Source organism: Protopterus annectens, chromosome 3.part1, assembly GCF_019279795.1.
Source record: "Protopterus annectens isolate FY-2018-M chromosome 3.part1, PAN1.0, whole genome shotgun sequence".
Taxonomy (NCBI): domain Eukaryota; kingdom Metazoa; phylum Chordata; order Ceratodontiformes; family Protopteridae; genus Protopterus; species Protopterus annectens.
In genome coordinates this window covers 349,914,869-349,940,571 of record NC_056732.1, presented here as the reverse complement: position 1 = coordinate 349,940,571, position 25,703 = coordinate 349,914,869, and the positions used below count along the sequence as shown (strand labels likewise).

General features: G+C 39.5%; 1 protein-coding gene across 1 annotated transcript in view; it reads left to right on the top strand.

Moving 5' to 3' along the window:
* Positions 1–24,963, top strand: part of TAX1BP1 (Tax1 binding protein 1) — a 1,493,491-nt gene extending 1,468,528 nt beyond the window's left edge. The window contains exon 18 of the mRNA XM_044066810.1: positions 20,787–24,963. Coding sequence (XP_043922745.1) covers positions 20,787–20,991 — 205 coding nt within the window. The 3' untranslated portion in view covers positions 20,992–24,963. The remainder of the gene's footprint in view (positions 1–20,786) is intronic.
* The last annotated feature ends 740 nt before the right edge of the window (positions 24,964–25,703 follow it).

Here is a 25,703-nt window from a genome sequence, read left to right as displayed (position 1 = left end):
CCTTTGGACACTATATGTGCAGCTGCCACTTGGTCTAAGCCTCATACCTTTATCACTTATTACAAAGTGGATAGGGCCACCAGGGACAGGGCTTCCTTTGGTTCCAGTGTCCTCAGGAATATACTCCCTTGAGCAACCCAGGATTAGGGTGCTTGGGACGCTACCCATGTGTAAGAATAAACAGCGAGATTGAACAACTTCACATAAAGAAGTTATGTACTTACCATAACGTTCCATGTGAGTTGTTCATCTCGCCTTTATTCTTACATTCCCACCCACCTTCCCCCTCCAGGGTCTTGAAGAGCGAGTAGACTTTGGGTCTGGCAGTCTTGTTCTTGTACTTACTCCGGCTGGAGTATTTATTGTGTTACACCTGTTCATGCTGGGTTCAGCAAACTAGATCTGAGGTAGGACATAGAGCATCATGGGATAGGGACCTGGCCTCGAGCTACTTGGAGATCTTTAGCTAGTAAAGCGGCCAACTCTGAGCCGATGGTTTGGCTCCAAACCCATGTGTAAGAATAAAGGTGAGATGAACAACTCACAATGAACGTTATGGTAAGTACATAACTTCTTTTTTCTCTTGCTTTATGATATTTGTGTAAGTTGCTATCCTATGGCCTGTCTTACTCCTCGGTCAAGGTTCATTTGCTGGCCATTTCAGCATGTCTGCCTATCAATCCCCCACTTTCAATGGAGTATCATGTCAAAATGTTTTTAAAAGTTCTGCACAAGAAACTACCCAGGAAACCAATGGCTCCTCCTTGTAATCTCAGTTTGCTCCATTTGATCCAGATCATAAGGCTGACTCGAGTTTCTTGACATCAAAAACAGTTTTACTCACTGTTTTGACCTCTGCAAAAAGAGTATCTGAGCTGAAAGCTCTTATGGTGGGTTAACCTCATCTTATTTTCTGCAAAGATAAGGTTTCTTTGAGAGCTAACCCTTGTTTTATTCCTAAAATGGTATCTGAGTTTACCTTAAGCCAACTTCTCTATCTCCTTGCTCTCTTTCTAGAACCTAAATATTAGAGAGAAAGGATACTTCCTACCTTGGATGTACACCGACAATTCGGGTACTGTCTTTACAGACCAAAATGTTTCAAAACCTCTGCTCAGTTCATTTCTTGTGAAGGTAAGAAGAAAGGGTAGCCTGTGTTAAAGCAGACTGTTTCCAAATGGTTGCCTCAGACTATTACCTTTTGTTTTTCACAGCAAAACAAAACTATTCCAGGCAGGGTCTAGGCTGCCTCTACTTGAGCCACAGCTTTTTAAAACTGTGGAATCTTGACATATTCTTGAAGCAGCAACTTGGTCATCTGTGTGTATTTCCACAAAACAGTATAAACTAGATTTCTTCTCCAGGTCTGTCAGGATTTGCTAGAAGCATTCTTCAGGGACTCTTGGACCCTTTTCCTTCCTCCTCCCAATTCCTCTAAGCTATGGTAATCTACCCATGTAGCTTAGGTTACTGCAGCAGTGATCCTAATGATGAATGTAATATAGTTGTTCCAGTAAACTTACCATAATAGTAGACTGAATGATCACTACTGCAGTAGCTGCTGCCTTCCCCCATCCCTCTTATTTTTTTGTTTACTTTTTGCCAAGGTGTGGAGTGGACATGTATTTTTTTCCCTAGCAATGTCCTGTCAGGGCTTTAGCCTCCCTCTCTTTGATGGCATGAAAGCTGTGACCGGCTTGATCCTTAAACGTGACTGTCATGTCAGCTTGAGCTGACTAGTGGTTTTGACAAGTGGAAGATGCTCTAAAGCTTTGGAAGCTGGCTGGCTGTTACATCCTATGCAGGATATAACCCATGTAGGTTGGGCTTCTGCAGCAATGATCATTTGAACATCTACTCTTATGGTGAGTTTAGTTATACATCTATACCTCCTGTTTACTCTGTCATGGTCTCTGAGAGGTTGGTTTCCTCTTCTGAGGATGAGATATTCCAATTTAAGTCTGAATCATTTCTCTGGATTTGTTTTGGAAGCACTTCACTTTAGACCACAGTGCTAGTGTAATAGTACAGTTGGGGTGCCACTGAAGATAGTAGTAAAACTAGGGATACTTTGAAAAGTAGTGGATCCCCATGTACCTGAAGGGACAACTAGCCAGGCAAGCTCTGGCTGCTTGTTTTTAAACCATTTTAATAGATCATGCAGCTGTCTCATATAGTGAGTCATCATTAGCAGACAGTCTTTAAAGATAAAATTCTGCTTTTAAAAATATACATTCTCCATAGTTCCTCTGCCTTCCAGATGCCTGACTAGTCAGGCCGTTTTCCTGTCTCAGTAAGGATGCATGCAGCTAGGTAGATAGCCCTCAGCTGTTCATCTTGTCTAATCTACCTTTAAACTGAGACTGTCTCAGTTTTGTGTCCCTTCAGCTTGGTCCATGCTCACAAGGCTGAATTTTTAGGAGAGAAACAATCACTTAGGAGCACCTCTGCCTAGGAGTATGTACTCTGTTTTAACCAAAAAAAAAAAAGTACTTATTAGCAGGCGCGGGTGCTGGGCTTAAAAACATTGGATAGTAGCTTCCCTGGTAAAGGGTTGAGGAATATCCTCATCTGTTTACTGTTGGCTTCCTCAAGAAAAATCTCCATTAAGAGCGCCATTGACAGGGAATGAGAGAGCTGCTGGTCGATGAGCATTGGCGACATAGAGTATACAAAAAAAAAATCCCCCAATACTTTGCATACTCCCACCACACCTCAGTTCAAATCACATAGAACTCCCAGTCTGTCATCTTGTCCTAGGGATTTCAGGCATAAACAGATATAGCTTCTCAGATGAATCGTCTTTCTCCCCCGCATTCTTCCTCTTTCTCTGGTAGTATTGATTTCTCTCAGTTCAGCAGTCCATTTGTCCCTTTGCTGTACTTGTAATTCTTTTATTTTTCCCCAATTCCTGCATCGAAACTTTCAAAGAACAGCAAATTGCCATTCCAGACCAACTTTAAGATAAAAAGGAATGACAATTTAAACTTAATTTTTCTTTGTTTACACTCCATCACATCTACAGATTATAGTCAGTATTTCAATGTCATTTATTAGTAGTTATGTTTTGGACATACAAGTTTCCCAGCCACTGATAATTTTTTATCCAGTTTGCTGGAGCTTCTACATCACCTGCTCTTTTTTTTTTATAACTTGTCAATTATTCCCATATTGATTTAGGTCTCCTGTATTTTATTTTTGAGTCTTGCAGTGGAAAATGTTTCATAGGTGCATTCCCCAAGGAAGTCATTTACAAATTCAGTCCATTCTGCCTTCTTGATTTTCACATATTCCATCAAGCCTGTCTCTTCCTGAACTTCCAAAACACTTTGCAATTTCGTAGTTCCCTTTCTTGCTTTATCTTGCATTCGAGTTAAATTTTGTTCAAGCTGTTTGAGTTGTTTTGAGCCTCGCAGATGCCTCATCTCTGATCTCACCTTAACTGTTAGCAGGGTTGATTGCTGCCTGGTGATTGTGCAAGCACTTTGCTTCATCCATTGTAGCTGCTCAATACTGCCATAAGTTTCACGAACACTTCAGGGAGGTATGTCAGGTTCCATAACCAGACATACTTTTAACTCTCAACTAGAGGTAGTGTTGCAATAGCGTGATTGTGATTTATGCCAAGAAAGTGCCACTTTTGAAATAAGTTCAGTCTTATAGGTAAAGGAGTGATTCACTTTACTGTATTATTTGGAGGGAAACATTTTGGTGCAAGTTAAGGGTTTAGAGGTAGGGTGAGGGATAGGGTTTTGGGGTTAGGGATAGAAATGCAGTTTTAGGGTGATGGTTAGCTTTTTAAGATTTGATTTACAATTACAGCTGAAGTTGATGCATTTAAATGGCATTGGTTTCTGACACATATTGGGAGTAATGTGCATTCCCATTCCAGAAAGTAAGATGTGAAATGATTTCCACCTTCTAGAGTAACTGTCCCCCTGTAGCCTGTTCCACATGGTTTCAAACTGCCTGCAACTTCTACAAGATTGTATTAAGATTTTTGTTGTGTGTTTACTCATTGGATTTGGAGCATCATGGCAGCTCCATTCTAGCTTCCAACTAACTTCTTCTGTGATGATACTACTCAGAAACATCAGTTTGCCACAAACCACAAGATATACCGGATACTATTTACCAGTCTTAACTTTTAATCAAACAATGCAACCCAAGAGTCAGCAGTCTTCAACAAGTTCTGCTCTTGTGTGTCAAGTTGAAAGAGTTTCAAATTTCCTATTAGAAATCTCAGCCCTGTAAGCCAAAGGAAGTTCCATATGTTAGGCACATGGATAAAGACTGATGAATCACGTTATCAGTGACTCGGGGAGTATAATATTTGCTTTAAGTTGCAGGTTCTGGCACAACAACCTACGTTCCATCTTAAGTTGCAACAATTTTGATATGGAATAAAGGGCAACCCACTTGTCAAGGACTGCTGCATTGATGAGACCAAAAATTTAAATCTGTAGCAATTATTGTTTAGTCACTTTCCATTCCACTAGATGTGGATTGGTGAACATTGTATAACTCATTAAACAGATATAGCAGCACCATTTCCTTTGCTGATGTTCATCGTGTTACACTGCTGCAGTCATTACACTTGGGTTATCCTGCCGTCAGGCGGTCCCGCAGTCGGCCCGAGTTCCAAAGTCTTGGTCCGGCGTCAGTTGCTGTCGCCTCTTCCCTGACATCAGTGCGCCAGGGGTATATAAGATGCAGCCGATGCCATTTTCTTCAGTCTTTCTTGCCGCGCGGTGCCCGAAGCAAAAGCAGTTTGTAAGTGCCGGTCGGCCGACTCCTGAGATTTTCATTCCGAATCCAGAACCGAAGTCTTCTACAAAGCTAAGTACCCTGTTGGGGAAACTTGTTCTTGCCTCAGACCAATGTCAGTAAAAGTTAATAATTGTATTCCTAGTGGGAAGCAAATACCTCATAAGAATTTCCATTCCTATTGTATCCCATGCCTAGGCCCAGACCACAACGTCACAGGTTGTCGGTTTTGTGCTAGGTTTAACAAGCACACTATTAAACGTCTGTTTGATTTTGCCCGACATTATTTTGGCAGAAAATTCAATTACACCATGCCGTCGGAACAACCGACGACCGGGTTACACAAAAAACGCAAAGACAAGGACAGGCATCCGAGGCCCAAAACTGATGAAGCCTCTTCTAGGCCAGTCGCCGGTTCTCCGGTTTTCAGCTAGGCGCCTTCGCAGCCCCTGACGACCGCTTCTTTGGAACTACAGGCTGCCTCTGACTCCCACGTGGAGATGGATGGGCCTTCGGATACACCAGATTTACGGCCTACCGAGATTAACCCTTCAGAGGGCTCCAGAGTAGCTGAACAACCCGCAGCTTCAGATGGTGTTTTCAGACCTACTCAGTTAACCATTAAATCTTCTGCTAAATCTAAAACAAAGAAATAACTTCAGCATTCACCAGGACAGGCCTCCATGCCTAAGACACGGATGCTCAAAATGGCCAAAGACTTAATTACTCTGATCAGGGGGTCCCACCCTCTTCCTGATAAAAGGCCTAGACAGGATGCAGACTATGACTCATCCGACCAGCTGTCCATCTCCTCAGATTCATCCTCAGACCAAGGATACTCTTTACTCCCTTATGAGAATTCTGATGCTGAGGAATCAGTTCCTTCAGCCTCTCCACCAGAGGACTACTCCTTTGGGGAAACCTTACATACCATGAGGGAGCATTTCCATTGGGAGGGCCAGGATTATTCAGAATCCAAGAAAAGGCTCAGAGATTTTCTTTTATTACCTCAACACAGACTCCTTGTTATTCCGCCAGTGTTAGATATTGTGGATGATGTGTATTCTGAATCCAGTTTAAATCCTGATTCTTTATCTCCTGCTCCAGTTAAGTCAGACAGATACTACAGAGTCCCTGACTCTCACAAATTCCTTTATAAAAGCCCTGTTGCTGACCCTGAAACTATTTTCCAGGGTCCCAAAGGGGTAAAGGCCTCTACAGCAAAAAATCCAGTCCCCTATAACAGAGATTCCAGAGCTTTAGACAGATGGGGGAAGAAAGTATATACATCTGCAACTTTAGCAATGAGGGCCTTAAATTGCCAGTTTCACATGCTTAAATATCAGCAATATTTGATGTCTCAGTTGAAACAAAAAATGCTTCCAAATTCAGATCTTCCTAACTGTAAGGAAATGCAGGATTTATTGCATGCAGCTGAACAATTGGGAAAACATACTTTGCAATGTGGTTTTGATTCATTAGAGGCCTCCTGCAGAGCAGCAGTTACGGGGTCTGTCATTAGAAGACATGCTTGGTTAAAAGAGCAGACTTTACCAGATCATGTTAAAGCAAAATTATTGAATGCACCTTTGCAGCAGGATGTTTTATTTGGAGTTAAAGCAGAAGAGGTATTAAAGAAAATGGAGGATAAAGCAAAATCTATGCAAACGGTGAAGGATTTCTTACAGGTTCAGCCTCCTCGATTTAGCAGAAATTGGCCAACAAAGAATTGGTCCTTTCCAGCTTCAGGCAGACCTCAAAGGGGCAGATACAGATGTCCAAGAGGCAGGGGTCAACCACAAGGTACTTACAGGCCTCGACAATGGGGTGCTTCAACCCAGAAAGAAGGGGAAGACAGGCCTCAACCTTATAAAAAACAGCCCCAATGACTTCCCACTACAGCTGCCAAACACTTCCCTCTTGGCAGCCCTCTTGGGGGGAAAACTGGAACTTTTCAGTCACAATTGGCGTATGATCACCAAAGACAAATGGGTTCTCAGTATTGTGTCTCAAGGTTAGAGGTTCCACTTTCACACTCTGCCAAGGTTAAAAGGAATGCCAAATCTGCCACCAAATCAATGGGCAGAGGCTCAAAGACAAATTACAGCACTCATGGACATGAGAGCTATTCAAAAGGTACCAGCACAGGAGCAAGGACAAGGATTTTACTGAAGACTCTTTCTGGTTCCCAGAAAGGACAAAGCCTGGAGGCCCATTCTGGATCTTTCTTCTCTAAATACTTACCTGGATGTTCCAAAATTCAAAATGTTGACACTACAACAGCTTCTTCTTATGCTGGGCAAGAAAGCTTGGCTCGTAACTTTGGACCTCAAGGAGGCATACCTGCATGTCCCTATCAGACAAAATTGCAGAAGATACCTCAGATTCTTAGCAGGTTCAATGCATTACCAATTCTCTGCACTGCCCTTTGGCTTATCTACTGCGCCCAGGGTCTTTACAAAATGCCTGGCACCAGTAATTGCATTTTGCAGACAAAAAGGAATTCAAATTTACCCATACTTGGACAACTGCCTTATTCAAGCAGAGAGCAAAGACATTCTTCTAAAGCATCTGGCATTTGTAAAAAGATTGCTAATTTGCCTAGGGTACACAGTAAATGAAAAGTCAAAACTAGTGCCCTCACAAGAGATAATATTCCTGGGTGCCAGCTTAAATACAATGGCCCAGATGGCTTTTCTCACGCCAGACAAGCAAGGACAACTGACTCAATATTTCCAATTGATGGCAACAAAAAACCAACTCCCTGCAAGAAAAATTCTGCAGGCCTTGGGTTACATGGCATCTTGCATTTTACTAATTCCATATGCCAAACTGCATATGAGGAAACTACAGTGGTACCTAAAGAGTGTCTGGTCTCAACACTGTCACAGTTTGGAAACAGTAATACCACTTATTCCTTGCCTTCAACAGGAGTTTCGATGGTGGGCTCAAGCCTGTCAGCTCAACAAGGGACAGCCTTTCACTCAACCCACAGCCAGGCAAACACTGACAACAGATGCTTCGGATTACACCTGGGGAGCACACATGGCAGGAAAATGTATTCAGGGCAAGTGGCCCGCAGAACAAAGGCATCTTCACATCAATCAAAAAGAGATGCTAGCTGTACAAAATGCCCTTATAGCTTTCAAGGACCTTCTGCATCCAGGACAACTACTACTAAAGACAGACAACACCACAGTTATGTGGTACATAAACAAGCAAGGGGGCACTCATTCATATTCTCTCTGCAGACAAGCCATGACCTTGTGGAACACAGCTCTAACCTATCAAGTTCATCTGCAAGCACAATTCCTGCCAGGAGAGAAAAACACACTGGCAGACGACTTAAACAGAAACATCATGGATCCGCACAAGTGGAAATTACATCCACAAATGTTCAGGATGATAACACAAAAATGGTGGAGCCCGGACATAGATCTATTCACATCCCCAATGAATTGCCAGCTACAGAAATTCTGCACAAGGACTTACCACCCACAAGCATGGAAAGTGGATGCCCTCTCATTCAGCTGGAAAAAACCTACAAGTATACGCTTTCCCACCACTACCTCTCCTTTCAAAGGTACTTATAAAAGCCAGACAAGAAAAGCCAAAGATGATCCTGATTGCCCCAGACTGGCCACACCAGCACTGGTACCCAGTCTTAAAGAACTTAGCACAATGTCCACTATGGATTTTGCCTCAAATCCCACAACTTCTGACTCAGCAAAACAATCAGATACTTCACGGCCAGCTCAAGACTTTAAACCTGGCTGCATGGCAGATTCCTTAGTCAAGCAAGCAGTGCCTCTCTCCAAAGCTGTTATGGATGTCATTCTGGAGGCCAGAAGGCCTAGTACCAGGAAAACCTGTTCGGATAAATGGAAGAGATTCTGTGCCTGGAACCAGGCTCACAGCCTTGACCCTCTTGTCCCAAATATTCCTCAGATACTACAATAACTGAGATGCTGGACAAAGGCCTCTCCTTTTCATCCATTAAGATCCATGCCTCTGCCATCTCTGCTCATTACAACATGGACCCACCAATTTTTTCTAATCCTTTGCTAAAACAGTACCTCAGAGGGGCAAAAAACATAAGACCGCCCCGTAGAGCACCAACTCCAACTTGGGACCTCAACTTCATCTTGGAAAAATTAACTTTACCTCCTTTTGAGCCAGCTAACTCAGCAGACTTAAAATATGTCTCTTGGAAAACTGCTCTGCTCCTGGCAATAACCTCCACACGAAGAGTTTCAGAATTACAGGCACTAATGGCAGTGGAACCTTTCATCATTTTCCACCAAGACAGGGTGTCTTTAAGAACAAACCCTACTTTTATGCCAAAGGTGGTATCAAGTGTGGCTCTAAACCAAACTATTCACTTGCCAACTTTTTATCCAAATCCACAGAATAAAGGGGAGAGACTACTGCATTCCTTGGACATACACAGGCAGTTATGCTTCTACTTGGACAAAACAAAAGCTTTCAGGAAAACTGAGCAATTGTTTGTAGCATATGCCACAGGAACACAGGGAAAAGCCATTTCAAAACAGACCATTTCAAAATGGATAGGACACTGTATACGTTTCTGCTATACACACCATGGGAAAACTGCACCTAACAGTATTAGGTCTCATTCCACCAGGGCAACAGCCACTTCAGCTGCCTACCTCAGAGGAGTACCTACCAAGGACATTTTGGAAGCAGCAACTTGGAGTTCTGTACATACCTTCACCAAGCATTACCATCTGCCTCTTTACTCTAAATCCAGAGCTGGCTTTGCCACTGCAGTACTGCAGGGCCTTATAGCCACCCTTAATGCCTTATAGAACCAGCCACCCTACCTCAGCTTTGGGATTCTACCCAAGTGTAATGACTGCACCAGTGTAACACGATGAACATAGTACAGTTTTGTACATATCATAAATGTAGATGTTGGAGTGTATACACTGCTGCAGTCTAGGTTACCCTCCCTCCTTCCCCTCTTACTTGCTGGTACTTACCTAAGCCTTCTACCCTTTGCTACCTATGGGGAGTATTTGCTGGTAACTGAAAGTTTTTGATTGCTTTTCTTATGTATGTTTTATTAGCAATTTACTTTGCCTACCTTTTTAGGGGCACCTGACATCTGGGGCAAGAAAAACTGACGAAAATGGCGTTGGCTGCATCTTGTATACCCCTGGCGCACTGACGTCAAGGAAGAGGCGACAGGAACCGACGCCGGACCAAGACTTTGGAACTCGGCCGACTGCGGGACCGCCTGACGACAGGATAACGCAAGTGTAATGACTGCAGCAGTGTATACACTCGAACATCTACATTTATGGTAGGTACAAAACTGTACTTTTTCACCCTCACAGTCTGCTGTTCTGGATGGTTTGGAATGATGATCTGTGCCAGGTGTTTTGACAGCTACCTTAGTACAATGGAAGTCAAGTTTCACATCTTTTTTCAGAAAGACAGCTAGGTGTTTTTACTATTCAGTTTCTTTGTTTGCCGGTTGTGAGTACAGAACTGTGGGAAGCTGATGCTGGTACCAGAATCGCATTCATAGAAAGGATAGTGTTTGTTTTTCTGTGTAATTCAGAAATATGTCTCATGTCATTAGCCTTGACTCGAGTATCATTGTTACTATTTAAGAAAATGGCTTGATTTTAGCATGTCAGGACTGAAGCTTAGTAAAGTGGAGTTATTAGCAGATGGTCTAAAACAGTGTGATGTAATGATCTAAACAATAGGAATATAAGAAATGATGCTTGGAAGTACCTGTTTTGCTGACACTGGGTGCTTAAAAGTTTTCATTTCACCCTCATCTGTCTGCACAGCTAATGAAATAAGCTATTCTGTGGCCTTCACACCATATTGTTTGTCAGTTAAGGAGGAGATTGTATTTTTTTTATCTTGGCAAAGACCTTTCTGAAATCCAGAAGCAATAAAAGCCTTGTGTTGTCCATTGCACATATCAGTCTTTGTGCACTTAATGACAGAAAAAGCAGTATTCATCCCAATGCTGATGCAGTGTATGGGTATATCTTCAGATGTAAATGACCTAGTTACAGTAAGTTCCATGTCATGTGGTACACCTTCCAGAGTTCTGTCTCATTAAAGAACTAACAGAGGCTTTAATGCTCATCCACAATGTCTTGTCTTTATTGATCATGCTGAGAAACATATATGCCACATGTTGTCAAAACTGGTTTGTATCTGCAGAAGGGAAGAAATGTATTAGTTTTCCAGAGACTCCTTTTCCATTTTTGTTTTATTGTTCCATATTGGTATTTTATTTTATTGTACAGTGTTTGGGCTGAAGCACTTTAATAAACATACCGGTGTAGCTGAAGGTGAAGCTTATGTTTGGGAGTAAAATTCACAGTGAAAAAATGCTTCCAATGCAACCACTAGTAATTCTGTCAGTGCAAGCAAATTTAGGAACCAGCTAGAAGCTTTGTATCCAGAAATTTAACTTATCAAAAGTGGAGTAGCAGGAAAGTATGAAAAAAAAGTACATTTGTAGATATCATTGAGGAAGAGACTTAGAGGTATTTAACTGTTTCACCTTTCTTGATTAGAAGAAAAATAAAATGTCAGAGAGAAGTTCTTGAATTGTTATGGGCCTAGTAGGAACTTGCTTCTTATTCAGCACTTCTCCTTTACAAGGGCATAACATTTGACAGATACTGTTACCAAGCTCAAGGAAACAGCCACAGGCTGAATTTGATGAGTTGCACAATATATTAAAGACAGGCAGAATTGCACATAAGATGCTGTTAAGAGCAATCAGAGCTGATGTCAAAAGTTGTGGCTGTGTGTAAAGCAAGTGAAACGATTAGTTCCCTTTTTATAAACAAGGACTTGGAAGCTTAGAAGGTAAAAATGTGAGTCAAATGAAAAGGCAGTTTTGAGATATAGAGTGAGAATATATTGCTGAAGTAATAGGTATGAAAAGGTGAGTCATGTGCAGATAGGGTTACCATATTTGTTTGTATGTAAAAATTCAAGCCTTGCTTAGTAGGTGTGGCTTTAGGGGTGAAAGGAAGCACTGCTATCCATTTAGTATGTTTTATAGAATTTCTGGCTAAACAGAGCTATTTTGCAAAGAAATGTAAAGGTAAAGGCTAATATTCAGAAGAATGTGCATATTGCTAAACTGAAACCTTGTTGGTAAAGCTCAAGCGTAAACAGTTGATACAGTGAATGTCTGAAAATACAACAGAGACACTATCAAGATTGCATGTCAGATTCCTGGTAAGCCATGCTAGACACTGTGGCAGTGTCTAATATTTTATCTAAAGATTTTGCTTATAAAGACACTGAACATAGAGCTCTGTGCATATTAACTTATTCAGGGTATCATGCAGACTTACTTGATCAATAGTTGCTGATATTTGAATATAAAAAAGAGAAGTACATGATCCTTTTCCTAATCTTGGCACTAAGGGAAATTAATTCTAGTATTTGGGTTGTTTGGTTTGTGAGAAGCTAGGAATCATAATATGGATTGGTAGTTTAAAAACAAACACTACATGTGTACAGAAGCAGTCAGAGTTGCAGAGCCACCTCACATAACTGTGAAGAGCAATAGCAAAGATATTCTTCATGAGTCTGATTTACTTACAGCCTTACGAAATTTGCAAGGTGAATACCATGTACAAGTAAAAATGTACCCTGTGTCTGCAAACGGGAGTAATATTGAGAAGGAATTGAATAGCTTTCTTGTTATTAGTGTCAACTGTTAATACCAAAACTGGAACTGGATATAACCTCCTTACCACATACAATACCAAATACATTTTTTTTCTCTATAAAAAGTATGTTGTATTAACATTTCACTTTAAGGATGTCCCTGTGAATTTTTCCTCAGAGCTAAAAACCTTGCCATGACATTCTGAAAGAGTAAACCTGTAATGGCTGACTGTCTAATTTAATGTACAAGCCACTGTATTTTCATGCTAAATGCATCTGTAGGAGTTTCTTTCTTCCAAGAAAGACAAGTTGTCATCTAGTTCCAGCAGGTGGAACACTTTATATTGAAAACTAATCAAATAATAAAATCACAATGTAAATAAGAGGCTGCTCCTCTAAAGAGGTTTGTTGGTTTTAATTACTCATAATGCCTTGCAGTCATATGTAAATCACTGCCCACTACCTACCATGACATAATTTTGTGGGTGTGGCTATAACGAACATGTGAGTAACCATTGTGGAGCTGAAACAAACAACATACTATAGCCTTCATTTTTTTGCAAAATTTATTGTAACTTTAACATGGCGAATGTAATGAAAAACTTATTTATTTATTTGGCATTTGTTTACCGGGAAAGTCCGACTGGGTCATGTGGTACCCATTTTCAGTGGAGTCCAGGGAGAAAAACTCCAGATACGTATGGTTAACAGTATAAAAAACTAGACAGACATAATAAAGTCATAACATTCAAGCACAAAATTTGAAAAACTGCACATTAGTTTGTCAGAATAAAAACTCAACAAACATAATAAAGTCATAGTGTTCAAGCATAAATTTTACGGAAAGCCTGATAATAGGAAGATGCAGCATTATTTACATAAATGATTATCATAATGATTATTAATGTTTTAGAGGTCATGAAATATGGTAACAGATTATATTGGTGAAGGCATAGGATAGTACAAGTAGAGAAGGGTAGGGTGTGATAGAGGGGATAGTAGGAATAGATGTGGAAAAGGTACGAGTGTAATCTCAGGGGACTATATGTAGAGGTAGGGAGGGTAGGGTAAGTTATTGGTGGGGATAGAGAGAGTAGATGTAGTAAATGATATAAGAATACCTCAGCCTGGGCTCATACATGAGCAAATTCAAGCTTTGATGAAGTATTCCTTTACAGAGGTTTTGAAGGAGTGCAGGTTAGTAGCAGTTTTGATAATTAAAGGGAGTTCAGTAGTTTTGCCACAGAGCAGGAGTAAAGGTTTATGCCTGGGGTTTTGTTAGGTTTATACGTTGTGAGGAGATGTTTGTCTTCAGATCTGAGATGTTTATTTGGAATATAAAAGTTGGTTAATGAGCTAAGAGGAGGACAAGCTAGTGGGTTGTGGATGATTTTGTTATACCTTAGTGAAGTGTATGTATTGGAGGTGGAGGGGAGTTCAGTCCATCTTAGGGAATGTAGGGCTTTAAATGATGAGTTAGAGGGGTTATATTTATGGTAATTTTGTTATACCACCTTTCTAGTTTTTTTTTCTTGGTGAAGTCTGTAAGTTAGTTAGAATTGGGGCCCCATATAACAGTGAGGGCAAGAGGTATGTTTTGGCCAAGGTAATTTTGGTAGTTGCTGTGGGGAAGTTTTTATTCCTGTATAGCATGCTTAGTTTTTGTGTGTTTTATACTGTTTTGTATGTGTAGGTCAAACTTGAGATTGTCATGTATGACAACTAGTAGTTTGATATGCTGAATTAATTCAATTTTAGTATTGTTGGCTGAAAAGGTCTTGAAGTTTGTTTTGTTAGAGTATGGGGTTTGTAGGTGAAGAGAAGGAGCTTTGATTTTTTTTTTTTGGTTCATTAGGAGTTCAGCATTGGAGAGACATGTTTCTGTGGAAGAGAAAGCTTGTTGGGTTGTGTTGTAGGCTAGTTAATGTGTCTGATATGCAGATAGTGGAATCCTCTGCATATTGGATTAGAGTGCCTTCACAGGAGGATGTATGTAATTTATTGATAAAGACATTAAATAGTAATGGGCCAAGGATGGATCATTGAGGTACACCTGTGGTGGTGATGTGATACAGGGAGATAGAGCCCTACCATTTTACTGCTTGCTTCCTGTCAGCTAGGAAAAACACTGACGTGAGGAGGAGGAGGATAGACCAATGCTTGAAAGTTGTTTAAAGAGACTTTGGGGTGAAGATACCATGTCAAATGCTTTTGACAAATCTAGAAATACTGTAAATACTAGTTTGCCAGTGTCATGGGATTTGTTGACAGAGTCCATAAAAATAATAAGGCTGTTAAGGTACAGTGTGCATGTCTGAAGCCATGTTGAGTGTGAGAAAGTAGGTTGTGTGTAAGATGGTGAAGAGGTTGTAGGTGCACACATTTTTCTAGAATCTTGGAGGGGGGGACAAGATTGCAATAGGACAAAAGTTTGTGATGGCAATGGAGTAGCCTCCCTTATGTAAAGGGATACTGTGTGATCTTTTCCATAGGTTAGGGATGTGTGATTCAGCAATGGATCTATTAATTAAAATGCTAAAAATGATTATTAATTATAAAGCAGAGATGCATCTGAAAGTGACTAGTGTGCTTCAAGAAGCAACTAAATCCAGCAGAGTGGGTGGGTAGCATGATTACTGTTGTGAAGCAAGACAATTCACGTGTATTTATTTATAAGGATGGATTAAAGTGATCACAAGAGAGCATTACCCATTCTTTGAAGTCAAAGGAGTTATTTCAGTAGTACAAAATGCCATATTCTATTTAATACTAGATACGTGCCAGGGCTGTTGGCAAACCACCCTAGAAGAAAGCCCTAAATTGTGCATGTTTGTTTTATTAGGAAAGTGCAGCAGCTTTAGATTAAAATTTGATATTTCATCAGCACTGGTGGTGTTACAGACAGCTTTTGTTCAAGTAATTGAAGACTCTGTGAAGGTGGTGTAGCAATTGAAGGCTCTGAAGATGGTATAATATTGTTAGTGAGGATCAGAATCATTAAGGGCATGAAATGATACTGATGTAGCTGCAAAAAAGACTGAAGCATCATAATTTAAAGTTAAATAAGGATAAATGTAAAATAAGTGGCAAGTCTGAGCCACATGGGTCATATACTGAGATTAGAAGCACTGAAGCCTGCTACAGAAAAATTCAATGCAGTCATATAGATGCCAAAGCCAGAAGATAAGCAGACACTTCAGAGGTTTCTCAGAGTGATGTATATGGTAAAATGTATATGCAATATGTCTGAGATAACTGTGACTTTGAGAAAACAATATATAACATAGGAATGGAGCTGTGGAAAGGAAACTCATTCTGAAATGCTAAAGAAATTGGATGTAGTTGCACCAGCTTTGAAATCCTGTGATGCATCTAGATCAGTTTGGCTACTTTATGGAAGTGGAAGGCTCAGCACTGTTGGTCCCCACACTCCAAGACATAAGCTGCAGTATTATCCACACCAGTGAATTCAGAAACTTACTGTTACATCTTTAAACATTTTTACAGGTGGGGACTACCTACTTGCACCCCTCTTCAATTAATGTATATACTTAACTCCAGAAGTACTGCGGTCTTGGGGTTAGTTTATATTCTCCCTCATTATATTCAGTTTTGCAGTTCTGACAATTACACTTGCCCTTTTACTTTCAGCAGTTACTCCTTGTGCAGTATGTAGATGCCTGTCAGAAAGGTATAGGAGCTGTGAACTTGCACAAGAGAGGAGACCATTTGCTTTTGGGTCAAGAGCATTTACAGATGCATAAATATGTATGCTTGTTGTATGAAACAGGGACTGTTACAAGAGGTTACGAATAAAATAAATTTCTTCATTTATGTGTATGGTAGACAAGTTCAGGAGGTAACTGATTGCAAACCCTGGTAGAGTCATGTACCATAATGTCTTTGTTCAAGGTACCACTGAAGCTGTGAGAGATGTCACTTGATCTGCAGATGTACAATTTGAAATTTTTATTACAGACCAGACAGTGAATTTCGTGTAGCAAATACTTTGAAGTGTAGCATATTTACCAGAGAAGCACGGGATATAGTTAAAAGAAGTATAGATTCTCTAGGTAAATGTGTCGGTCATCACTGATGGAAAAAACAGACGGACAGTTTCAGAGCTGTACTGACAGTAACTTAACACAATTACTGAAAGATTCTCTGTACTGTAAGGATGGCCTGGGCAAAAATCATCAGTAAAGAAGGCAATTCAGATCTGAGCTTAATTTTCAAAACTGATAAAATAATTCCCCAATCAACTTAGAAGACAGATACTTGAGAGAACACGTACATTAGATCTGGGAATGGTAAAGTAAGAAATGAGAATGTGTTGTATTGGCCAGGAATGCAACATAACAAGTTTTAGTGTTATGCCATATGCCTTGAATACTGTAACAGCAGTCATCTGTTCAGTAGAAATGTTAACTTATATACTCCATAGCATTTTGGTAGTGAAGAGCATCCTTGTAAATGGCATTGATTGTCACAGTTTTGTTTCAGTTTAAATAAAAGTATAGCATATGTGTAGGTTATTATTCCATGTACCTTTAAAAATCAGACTAACAGGCACATCAAGTACAGATGTGATTACAGCATCAAAATATGTGTTCCTGAATTTGGATTTATGTTTGAATGGAAGCTCAAACATGTTATGAAACGTCCATTAGGTTGTGGTATGAACAGAGGTGAGTGAAGAGTATTACCTGAACAATGACTAATCTCATAAGACAGTGCAATAGCAAAAACTGTGAGGATTGCCATTTCAGTGTTAAAGAACAAAGGAAATACCCCAAATGCGGGGATTCAGTTTCTTACCAGCTAAATTGTTAATGGCCAGAAGATTGAAAGCCACATTACTTGCTTCACAACCAGCAGAGACAAATACTGTTAGGGTTGTAGTTTCAGAATGTAAGATTTACATGTTAAAATAGTGAGAATTGCAAATGCATGGAAAAGTTTATATATTGAAGCTGTAGTAGTTGGGTCAGGGAGTAAATCTAAGGTCCTGTGATATTCATGGGATAATTGACAGCTGGGTGGGAGGAATCAGACATTTGTATACAACAGCCAAGGTCCTGTGATTTTCACTGGGATTATAGAAAGCTGGTGGTGGGGGGGGGGGGGGGGATCACAGACATTTGCAAAAAAACAAATGGATCAAAGTCTAAAGAAGAAAAGCAGCTGTAATTGTTGGAGTCGGCACTCTCACAGAAATAGCAAAACTGCGAGAACTGATAGTTCATGAAGAGAGAAACTCATTCATAAAGATGTTCTGCAGCAGATACTGTCCCTAAAGGAATCCTATTAAATGTTAAGGAAATTGAAAACCAGTGAAGAAACATTTTGAAATTTAAAATTAATGCTTAAAACTGAAAAGTTGCAGTTATAATTTTTTTGATTATCTACATAAGTATGTCCTGTTTGTAGGAAACACTGAATACATACCTAGTATAGATTCAAGATCAATTTGAAATAAGCAATTTAATGTCATGCATGGTACCTAATGTATTTTTAGAACTTTTAAGGAGGTTGTAATATATGGGTTGTAACTTTAAATGCTAAGATCTAGTTACAGGAAACTGCAGTACTATGTTTTATACCTTCTAGAGAGTTCAGTCTGATTAAAGGCCCCACAGAGGCTGGAAGCTTATCTGCAGTATCTGTTATTTGCTAACCACACTGAGAAGTACCTGTGCGCCACGTTTGTGACAACACCTATGATTATTAACTTTTATTAAATATTTGATCTGAGATGGTCTGTGAGCCATTTCAGACTCTCTATAAGGCTGATTATTGCCTTGTTTAATTGTCACCAAAGATGATAAATATTAAAAAGGCAATGAAAATAGTCAGGTTTCTGAGAGTTTCTCATCCAGATTTACTTTTTATTGAATGTATGTTTGACTAATCAACTCTTACTGCTGGTGCTTTTGTATTTATGAACTTGAATTTATAATGATACATTTATGATGAGTTTTATCTATAATTCTCCAGATGTCCTCAAAGTAAGTTAATGCTGATAGCATTGCAGGTCCATAAGTGATTACTAAGCTAACAGTCCTAGAGGTCCATTTTAAACCTAGCCATGTTTCCAAATGTATTGGACAGATTTTGATTCCATTTTTTGTTTTTATCGAGGGTATATATAACTTTTGCATGAATGGCTGAGCATTTACCTGCCTCCTCTTTCTAACAGAGACAAGTGCCAAACCAGAGGTAAAGTTTTGATTGGCTGAGCATTTACCTGCCTCCTCTTTCTAACAAAGACAAATGCCAAACCAAAGGTAAAGTTTTGATTCTCATCTGCTGGTTCAAGTTGCACTTGAATAAGTGCAGAGAAGAGGTCTGATCCACATGGCTGGGAAGCCTGTTCCAGAGAAGGAATAATCCTTCAGATACGTACATGTCCTTCCAACATGTCTTATTTATGTCGCATATGAAGTTTAGGTCCGTGGATTGAGTATTACTGATGATCTTTGTTTTGCGGATGTGCAATAGTTCCATCAGGGCCGATTCGGAAGATGCTTTGTAGAACAGGCATAGATTTGTCTCTTAGCAGTCTATAGGCGACTGTGTACAAGCAGAGGCCTTTGAGGTGGTCCATGTAGAACATTGTTTATGATCCATGTACTTTTTTGTGGGGAACTTCTGTGGAAGCTCTATTTGTTGCATACAGATACATACTGAAGGGGACATTGTTCTCAGTGATTGGTGTAATGAGAGTCTAGTACAATGTAACAGTGACATTTTTGAACTTGGATGCCATATACTTTCTTATAAGTTGTATAACATAGAGTGACTCTGGCATCAGTTATTAGTCTGTGTCAGGCCTTAGAGGGTATTTGTGTCTTTGGAGGATTCATCTGTGAACATGGTCATACAGAGGCCTTTGATATTACTGTTGACTTCAGAGAAATATATACCAAAAAGGAGCAGTCCCAGTACTGAGCCACTAGTGACTGTCTTTTTGTGGAGGTAGATTCCCTATCCTGATTTTTAGGATCCTGTCTATGAACCATCTGGCTATCCAGTGGGTAACGTAGGGGGTTTTACCTAATTTCTTGAGCTTGTCTACAATAGCCAAAATGGGGTGTTGTACTGCATCCTTTGACCAGGTAGAAGTAGACGGTATGCACCATTTTTCCCTCATCCATTGCTGTAGTGGCCTTCTAAAAGAAATCCACCTGGTTGAAGTAGGTATGACCTGCCCTTGACAAAACCAAACTGGGCTGGATACAGTATCTGAAAGTTTCCTGTGTCATTTTTTGTCATATCCATGAGTTTTTTCCGTGGCTTTACATATGAATCTAGTCAGGCTTATGGGTCAGTAATTTTTCAGGTCCACGGACAGGTTCCAGTCCTCATAGAGATTCTAGTGGACCAAATAGGTCATGTTTCATGCTATTAAGAAGGCATCCTGGGATATTGGGGCCCATTGATGCAGTGTTTTTGATCTTGACGAGCACATTGAGGACCTGTTCCCCAGTGATAGTTGGGGAGTTATGGTTGGGAGGAGTATTTCTTGACATGTATCTGAGGGAGAAAGTGGGGTAAAATTGGAGCTGGATATACCAATCAGTAGACTTGCTATATCCTGCAGCTCAATATAAGTGGCTCCATTTACAATTAGGCACATTGTTGTGTACTGAGTTTGAAGTGTGGACATAGCTGAGGAAGAATGCCTGGCGATTGTACTTAGCTTGGGAGGCTACTTTTACCTCAAATGTGACTTTAGTAGACTTAATTTGTCCCCTGGGTTGCTGATTTAGTTTGAGAGAGTTCTTACCGTGCTGGACTTTGCACTTCTTATTTTTGGCCATGATTTTCTGGTGATCAGTACAGATCATATTTGCAGATCTTTGAGGACGTTACTACTGGCTCCCTCCATTCCCCTTTAATCTTCATTCCTGCTTGGCCTTTATAATCAGATAAGAGAAATTATTATGGAATATTTATGATATACTGTACGTTCCTATTTTTATTTTGATTGAAAAGAAAGGTTCTGTAGTTAGACTTTAACACTCGTGCAAGGAACAGTAAGTGAGCCATGTGTGCTGAGCTTTTTACACTGAGCTGAGGAAAGAAAATCCCATTGGTTCACACCACTTTAGAAGCCTTTCTCAAAGTTTCACAGTTATGGTGAGTAATAGTGTAAGAGTATATTTTGATGAGCTAGACAGATTATTTTAAAAGCATGTTTTAGCTTGCCATTTCCTAATGTGGAAAGCATTTATATTCAGTATTATCTGTTTGCCAGGACACAGTACTCCTGTCACAGTGCATTTTTACAAGTATAGCAATTTCATATTTATTTTTATTTACCCTTTTCTCAGCTTTGATATACTTAAAAAGTGCCCAATTTGTGAAGTGCTGTTTCCTCCTAACTATGACCAGACCAAGTTTGAAGAACACGTTGAAAGCCACTGGAAGATGTGCCCTATGTGCAGTGAACAGTTTCCTCCCGACTGTGAACAGGAGGTTTTTGAGAGACATGTGCAGACACACTTCGATGGCAATGTTTTAAATTTTGAATCCTAAGAACATTACTAGGGCTCTCTGTAACAGCCAACTAAAGCAAAAGTGTACTAGACTTATAACAATAAGAGAAATGTATGGTTTAATTATAGTTTTCTTACTGCTGTTTTAAATTTGAAGTGCACTGCATTGTAATCTGCATGAATTACATTTGGTAAGCTGTACAGCTGATGTTACAATGTTATTTCTAATTTTAAGGACAGATAAACTACATGTCCCTTCTTGGATGCATTATGTTTCGGTGGAAATAACTGAGAAGGTACTTGCTAATGCTTGGTGTGAACAGTGTGAGACAGCAGTTTAACTGTTTCTTATATTTCTGCAAATTCTTGATTCTGTTGGGAACATTTTTGCCTTAGATACATCAGCTTCTCCTTCTGCATAGCTGCATTTAAGTCATACCTCTCAACTGTCCAGAATTCTGCAGAACGTCCAGATTATTGACGGATATTTTTGATCTGTTCCTCATAAAATTTGTTGTCTGACCAATCATTATGGATTGAAGTAGCCAAGTAATGCCATACATTTTCGTTTCAGACTTGAGCAAATGCATGTAAAACATGATATTTAGCAAATTGCCAAGTTCCTAAGAGCTGTATTTAAAATGTATTTAAAATCTGTCCCTGGTTTTTGGGCCTTGCCCCCACCCCATTATTTTTTATTTTGTCCAGAATTCTTTCAGTAAGAGGTATGCTTGAAGTAAACTTTTGAGGCATAATTATTGGAGATTTAGGGGACTATCCTAAAATCCCTGCTTTGAGTATAGATAAATAACTTTAGAAAATGAGTGAGGATAGTGCATGAATTGTTTTAACTAATCATTCTCTTACCAATCCAAAAGTAAATGCAGTAACAGGAGAACATTTCTGTCAGCTGAGCTAAAGCTTTCATAACATGTTTAGTAGTTACTTGAAAGTATAAGTAATGCATTCACTGAACAGACATTTTAAAGCAATACTTGGGTACCTTGATCTATGTTTACTTAACATATTTATATTTGGCAGTGCACTGGAAAAGTAATGTCATTTAAAAACTGCTGTGATCTTTTTTCAAAACTGCACAATAAAAGATTCACCTCTATATTCAAAACTATTACTGTTTTTTAAGAAAGTGAACTATTGGTATTCTGAGATTTGCCTTAGGATCTAGTTGGAAATTAGGTGGATTACAATGGTTTCATACTGTTTAGAGGGTAAAGGTGTTTTGAGTTCTAACTCTGCTACACATTAGTTCATAGCTTTCAAATTCAGATTTTTAAAAACAAAGTAAGCATAGTTTTTCACAAGTTTCCATTTCAGAATAATTTTTTTTCTGCCTTACTCGGTCTTACTACAGTTTGAAAAGGTATTTGCATAACTGTGTACATGCCTTTGTGCTGACATCTCATCTTCCATTGAAAATAACAGGTCTTTGTGTATTTGTAGTCATTTTGCAGTAAAAAGGGTTTTTATACTGCCCAGTCTATCATCTAGCCTCTTCATTGTCTATTTTTTTTATTAATAACTGTGTGCTGGAAGGATATGTATAAAACCTGATCCTGCTTTCCTGATGTTTTGGCTTCATTAATCCACGGTGTTTTCATCACAGATTGTCCTCCCAGCAAATTACTATAATTTCAACTGTCTGAGTGACCAGTTACTTAACTTACCTTGGTTTACCCATTGCCTGCCCCCCCCCCCCCCCGAGAGAAGTCATATTACTCCTCAGGAAATCACCACCTGCAATAGCTTTATAAGGCATCCTGAGGCACTAGTGTCACATAGACATTGGAAGGACCATTTTTCCTCTGATTTTCCCCTACCTAAACATATGTGACACTGCAGTCTGCTTTCTTACCCCCCCCCCTCCACACACACACACACACACACTTACAAAAAAAAAAGAGCTGGCCTTCAGCTACTCAAGTTTCTTTGGCTTGCTTTATTGACTCTTCATGCATATCATGGAGTCCTAATTGTTGACAGCGTAATTAGATGCTCTTCTGCACCATGAGATGTCTCCATTATCTGTTGGCTGACTGTTTTTGTGTTTTTGCCCCTTCATAAAGTTCTGTTTCTCAGTGGGTTTCACAGTCATTGCTCACCTTAGTTTACTTTTATGTGGAAGACTACTAATACAGTTGTCCCACAGTAAAATTTACATGTGAAGCCAGTGACATTGGTCTTCCTACTTGAAAAGAAATAAGGTAAGTGGGCTGATTGACAGCACGGCCAAATGTCATGTTGGAACATTCAGCTGTTTTCTGAGGGCTGATTCCCAAAACAAATGCATGGAGTGATGTGTAACATCATCATCCAGTATCTCATAACTGCTAGTACCTCTATTCAGTACCTGTTAGGAGTGTAAAATTAATAAGTTTGAGCCTTTTCGAAACCACAAATGTCAATACCATGGGCCAAAGCATTGCTATTGTATGTGCTCCATTATCTGCATCTGTTTTATCTGGTGGGGTGGGGGACTTTTAGTGATTAATTTAACAGAAGCATAACTTGCAGGCAGTTATATAATTTACATTTTGTAGGTCCACCTTTCACTTGTATCATTTCTGTTGTACAGGTCCATCTTTCCCTAGGAAGGATTCCAAGGGGAAGTTGTGATATTTTGAAAGACTGCTAAGCACACTGTAGTTTGCTTTCCCTAAGAAAACATTTTTCTACAGCCATACTTCTGACTCTGAGCCCAGCTTATTTCTCTGACATTGGCCATCTACACAGTTTGTAGCAGCTTCTCACAATACTAACTGACAAGACCTTAAATTTGTTACTCCCAGACCACTTTATAGGTTCATAGGTAAGTACTAGGCTAGCTGCCCTTGCAGGCCATTTGAAGCATGTCCAGTTTCCATACTTGTACTCAAATTAACTAATCTCAGTTGGTTAGAGATTGGTCTTAGCCACCCCACAGACAATAATTATATATTACCCTGTAAGTAGAATAATTGGGATCATACCATAATTTGGTGATTATTTATATTAGGGCACACCAGGATGTGCAGTAGGAAGCCCAGCCATCAGTCTGAAGTGAACAGGCATTGTAATTGTAATTTGTTGTAATTATTTTATATTTGGAAGTTCTTGACAAGATGAGAGATTAAAAAGATAGCTCAAGTCCATCAAGGGGATTTGACCCTGCACCCCCCACACCATTGGATTACAAGATTAGAAAGCAGATGAACTTAAAATTGTGTATAACAGGGGGGAAGCAGCCCCCCCCCCTTGCTTGGATGTGTGTAGTCTTTCACTCATTAAGTCAGTAATGTCCAATATTACAGTTTCAGATTTTTGCTTAAACTTTCTTTAAACTTTTTATTATTCCCAGAATAAAAATAGCATTTAAAAAGCATCCCAAACACCATGCTTAACTGACAGCCCCTTCAGAATGTCAGCCAAATTGGCACTGCCCAAACCTGCATAAATTAAGATGTCGTGTCCTAAAGTAAAATATTTCCAATAATTTGGGGGTACCCATTAAAGCAGTTAGGAGATGCCTCTTTCCATTAGTAGTACTTTGTTAGTAGTAGTAGTTGTTTCATCCATTGAGTGTATCTAAGTCCACTCTAGAGACTAAGTGATTCTCAAAAACATTAAAGAACAGAGAATGTAGTCTATTTTGCCATGTCTAAAAAGATAGTTTACATTGTTTGCTCAAAAACATAAATGTTGAATTCTTTTAAACAGTGTATCAGTGTACTATGCTTAAATAAATGGTGGCTGGATATGTAGAAATACTAAAAGGTGATTTCATTTGCTTCAGTAAAGTCTTAGCTCATGATTTAAATGTGCTGCTCTAGACTGAGAAACACATACTTCATTAATATTTTTTCTTGTGAAGGACAAAGTTTGCGAAATTTTTAATTTGTATTTTTCACTGTCTTTGTATAGCATACATGTTCTCGGATAATTTTATTTAAAATTGCATTTGAACATATGTGAATCAGTGTCATGTTTTGTTCATCATTAAAATTCCATTCACTTATTCAAGCCTCAGTTTATTTTTCAGAAAGTTCCAGCACAATTTTGGTTCAACTATTTTTTTACTTCGTTACATTAGCTATTACATAGTACACAAAGATATCTGTGTTTTATTGTAATTGAGCATTGCACATTTTCTATGTTTTTGCTTTAGGTTATATTTAAGTGGTAGTGATGTAAGTATCAACATTTAGAGAGATTACTGGCTTCGGTTTCTGATTAGAAATTGAGATGATTCATTACAAGTTGCACATGGATCTTTCTTGGAAGGGTTCTGTGCAATGGCGAGAACACGAGTATTGCTTACTTATGTACCCTCATATGACTATTCTTAAAATTTTGCACTTCTTTGTTGTGCCCCTTTTCCCCATTGGCCATCTCATGGCATGCTACTTCTGGGTTAAAGGTCATAGAAGTCCTCAAGGTCCCCAGATATTTATATTGGGGATCACTGCTTACAGTAGTGTTCATAAAGCACAGTAATTCTCTGCAGTCGGACAGCCAGCTGTTTGACCTGACTTTCACATCTTTGGGCTTTCTGTGTGGGCTGGTCTTCCCACACTGGGGACAGTGGACAAACACAGGGTAGAGAGAGGAGTAGCCTACACCAGCTCCCAGTTTTTGCCAAAAGCATGCTGATTGGTTGTCTGTACCATCACCTTCACCAAGGCAACTTCCAGAGCAATAAAGTCCCCTTTTGAAATGTTCCCTATTCTTGCTAGTGTTACAAGCTTAATGCTTTTT